Source organism: Crocodylus porosus, unplaced genomic scaffold, assembly GCF_001723895.1.
Source record: "Crocodylus porosus isolate Cpor-Errol unplaced genomic scaffold, CroPor_comp1, whole genome shotgun sequence".
NCBI classification, from domain to species: Eukaryota; Metazoa; Chordata; order Crocodylia; family Crocodylidae; genus Crocodylus; species Crocodylus porosus.
The window spans coordinates 5,890,704-5,894,247 of record NW_017728913.1 but is presented as its reverse complement, the minus strand read 5'-3'; the positions used below and the strand labels follow the sequence as shown (position 1 = coordinate 5,894,247).

At 38.0% G+C, this 3,544-nt stretch overlaps 1 protein-coding gene across 1 annotated transcript in view; it reads right to left on the bottom strand.

The window, feature by feature from the left end:
- The window catches only part of HHIP (hedgehog interacting protein), a 119,495-nt gene that overhangs the window by 4,582 nt on the left and 111,369 nt on the right, over positions 1-3,544 (bottom strand). Inside the window, exon 12 of the mRNA XM_019534418.1 lies at positions 1,189-1,337. Coding sequence (XP_019389963.1) covers positions 1,189-1,337 — 149 coding nt within the window. The remainder of the gene's footprint in view (positions 1-1,188; positions 1,338-3,544) is intronic.

Genomic DNA, 3,544 nt, shown 5'->3' with positions numbered 1-3,544 from the left:
TTGTTTGACCCCAGTACTCTTTCCTGCCATGGCAGGGGGTCGGACTAGATGATCTGCTCAGGTCCCTTCCGACCCTACAAACTATGAAACTCTGAAACTATGTGTAGCAGGGCCTTGACTTCCCAGTATACTACTCTGACCACCATGCCACAGAAGCATCAGTTTGGAAGGGACTTCAGTGTTCATCTGGTTCAACCTCCTCCATGAATAAGGAATGCTATTTCTAAATCATCCTTGGCAAATCCTTATCCAGCCTCCTCTTAGAAACCTCCAGTCAAGGAGATTCTCCAACTTCCACCGTCTTAGTGTGCTAACAGTAAGAAAGTTTTTTTTCCTGGAAATCTAATCTAAATCACTTTGCTGCAATTTAAAGCCATTGCTTTATGTCCTGCCCTCTGCAGCAAAAAAGAACAATTGTTCTTCCTCTTCTTTATTTCATATATTTGAAAACTGTTATCACATTTCCCCTTAATCTTCCTTTCTCTCAGCTAAACATACATGATTCTCTTAGGTTTTTTCACATGGCTTGCCTGCCAAGCGCTTTGGAAAGTCAGTCATTATCCACATTCCTTTCCACTGCTCCTTTCTGAAGCTGAACCATTGCCCCTTGCATTTAATTGTTATTGGCTAAAATAGATGGAGAACTACGCAGTGGGGAACATTAATCCCTTTTGGGCTAGAACCCAGCACTTGCTTCCTTCAAGGCCAGCATAGCCTTGGCCTTCCTATATTGCTCTTTACTTATTCAGCCATGGCCCTCCTATATTGCTCTTTACTTCCTGGACCAACATGTTTTCAAACAAAGTGCCCCAAACCACGTATACAGCCAGGGGACTATTTAGATGCACAAAAAGACACTGAATTCCAACCTCAATGCATACTATTGGAATTCCCTTCTTATTTTAAATGCAACTTGGCTGAATGAGAAAATAGGAGTATATTGTGGCCTACAATATTACTGCCATTAAATACGGAGTTGTAGATATTGGATTTTGTATTGCAGCCTTAGCTCTTATTGTAGCTTTGCTTTCTACTTAGTATTATACTGTAGCCTTACCAGAGGATCAAAATTCCTGTTTGAGCTACACAATTAGAAGCAACAGTACAATTTATTAGATTTTTTTTCTCAGCTTGTCTTTAAAGGCTATTTTGGCAGTTTCACCCATTGCTGTGACTCTAAATACTAACCAGTTCTGCAGAATTCTCCTTCCCAGCCTTGATTACAGCAGCATTTTCCGGTGGGAGTGCAGTGCCCATTCCGACAATGCCTTGAGCATTCAGATGTCAGTATCTGTGCAGACTGAGCTGTTCTTTTGCACTCTTCAGGGACTAAAGGTCTGTAGAAAAATATACGAGCCAAAAACATATTTCAAAGTCAGGGTCAAGGGGAGAAAAATGCTTTCACACATGAAATTAAGAAAGGTTCCTTTTTTCTCTTTCTCCAGAGAAAGCTGTTTAAATTGGTATATACAGAAAAAACCCTCAAAGTTCTTGCACAGAAAACATAGATGGATAATGTCAGTGAAAACAAAACTCTTTTCAACTTACAAGGATAGTATGAATGTTCACAGATGTAATATTTTTAAGACTTTGTTTTGAATGAGAAGCATCTATTCTTGCATTGTCTGAGGCACTGTCAGTGACTATAAAAGCAAACTGCATGCCCTTTTCTTATTAATAGTTTGATACTCTCCTGGTTGATGAAAATGCTAGCTTTCCACTTGACTTTAGTGTGAATTAGACTAGACACTAAAAGAAAGTGTCATTGTCCTGTACCCATAAGTCAAAGAAAGATGGGATGTTTTATGTTATGGTAAAATACAATACGACTTATTCTTCTGTTATATAACACCTTTCATTTAAAAATTCCTTCTGAGGTAATTTGCAGAATTAAATAATACTGAGATTGACTACAGGCAGAAGCAAGAACCATTTCCTTGCTGAGCAGTCTATCACATCAAAGCATACAACAACACTGAGCCTTTGAGAGGTGACCACAAGGAATTCAAAAAGCAGATTTTCTCCTATAAGGCCTTATATAGTTTTTTGACCTTTTATCTGAGGAGCTGCTTCCTTTTCTCATAAGCCATATTGCCACTGTTGCAATCAGCTCACCAAAAAATGGATCTACATGAGAGAGATACTGGATCTGCCTCTTCCATTGGAAGATACTAGGCACGTCTACATATACATTAATGCTCATTAAGTTTAGTACCTGTAATAAAAGGTACTAACTCAATATTCAGTAACCAGAACTACTGTGTAGCACATGGTCTTTTAGTGGTGCTATTGCGCAGTAGACTAATCCTACTGCACATTAGTGTATTAGCATGTCTTTTGTCATGATGCACTAATGCACAGTAGAATTAGCCTATGGTACATTTAGCATCTCACATAGATGTGCCCACCGAATCCTAGAATTCACTTTCTGTTTGGTTCCTCACAACCTGGCATTTATGAGTGTTATGGGCACACTGCAAAGTTCACCTTCACTTACAGCCATTTAGAGAAACTGAGGGTTCACAGTTGAAGAAGCTGAAGACTGATGATTTAACTGAAATCCTATGGCAGAGTTATGGGAAGGCAATGGTGTTAGCATCTCGGTTTCTTGTGGGAGATTTAAAAAGTCATATTTGTAATATGTGTATATATATATGTGTGTGTGTGTGTGTATGTTTCTATAGTAATGATTACTTGAGTATTGAATTGTGTGATTTAAATTTTTAGAGGTGAATGGATACTTGAGAAACCAAACAACAGTAAAATAATAATAGGTGAAGGAGACAGAAAAGAGTTATAATGAAGGCAGAAGGTCTTTCTGAGAGAACTGGAAAGAGATTAAAAGATTCTCATCAACAATGACAGGGTAGAGGGAAGAGGACACTAGATAAGTGGAGGCAAGTAGAAGAGCAGCAAAGGTAAATAGGAATTATGTGTGGTCTGATAAAAGATATCACCCTAAAAAAATCCTTGCCTTTTGTGTGGATTTCAAGTGTAATTTAAAAATCAATTCCATTATGAAAAGCTGCTTAGTAAAATGGCATGTGGATATCAGTTTTATTATCTCATTGATATCCGAAGCAAATGATCAGTTTAAGAATAAAGAGAAATCTTGTTCTAACTGCCAGCTCTGTAAACTCAACCCAAGGTCTGACTTCTCCTTGGCACATGTATTGTCATAGTTTCTGCAGACAAAATTTTACCTTCATCTGTGTAAGTGCACATCTACTTTCTACAAGTTGCCTTCTCTGGGGTTAAACTGGTATAGCCAAAGAAAGACTATAGCTCTGCAATTATAATTTAGTTTACAAATCTGCTAAAAACCTACCATATTCACTGAAATATAAGACAGCCTTGAAAATAAGACATCTTCTGCAATAATTATGTGCTATGTATGGGAAATTTATAATTATGTTATAATTTTTCAGGTATAGAATTGAATTATTGGGGGTTTGCCTTGAATTTGTCCCCTTCCCACTGTTACAGCAGAGATCCCCTACCCTCCATAAATGCTGACCTCGTGAAGGAACACCTTGAGAAGCTG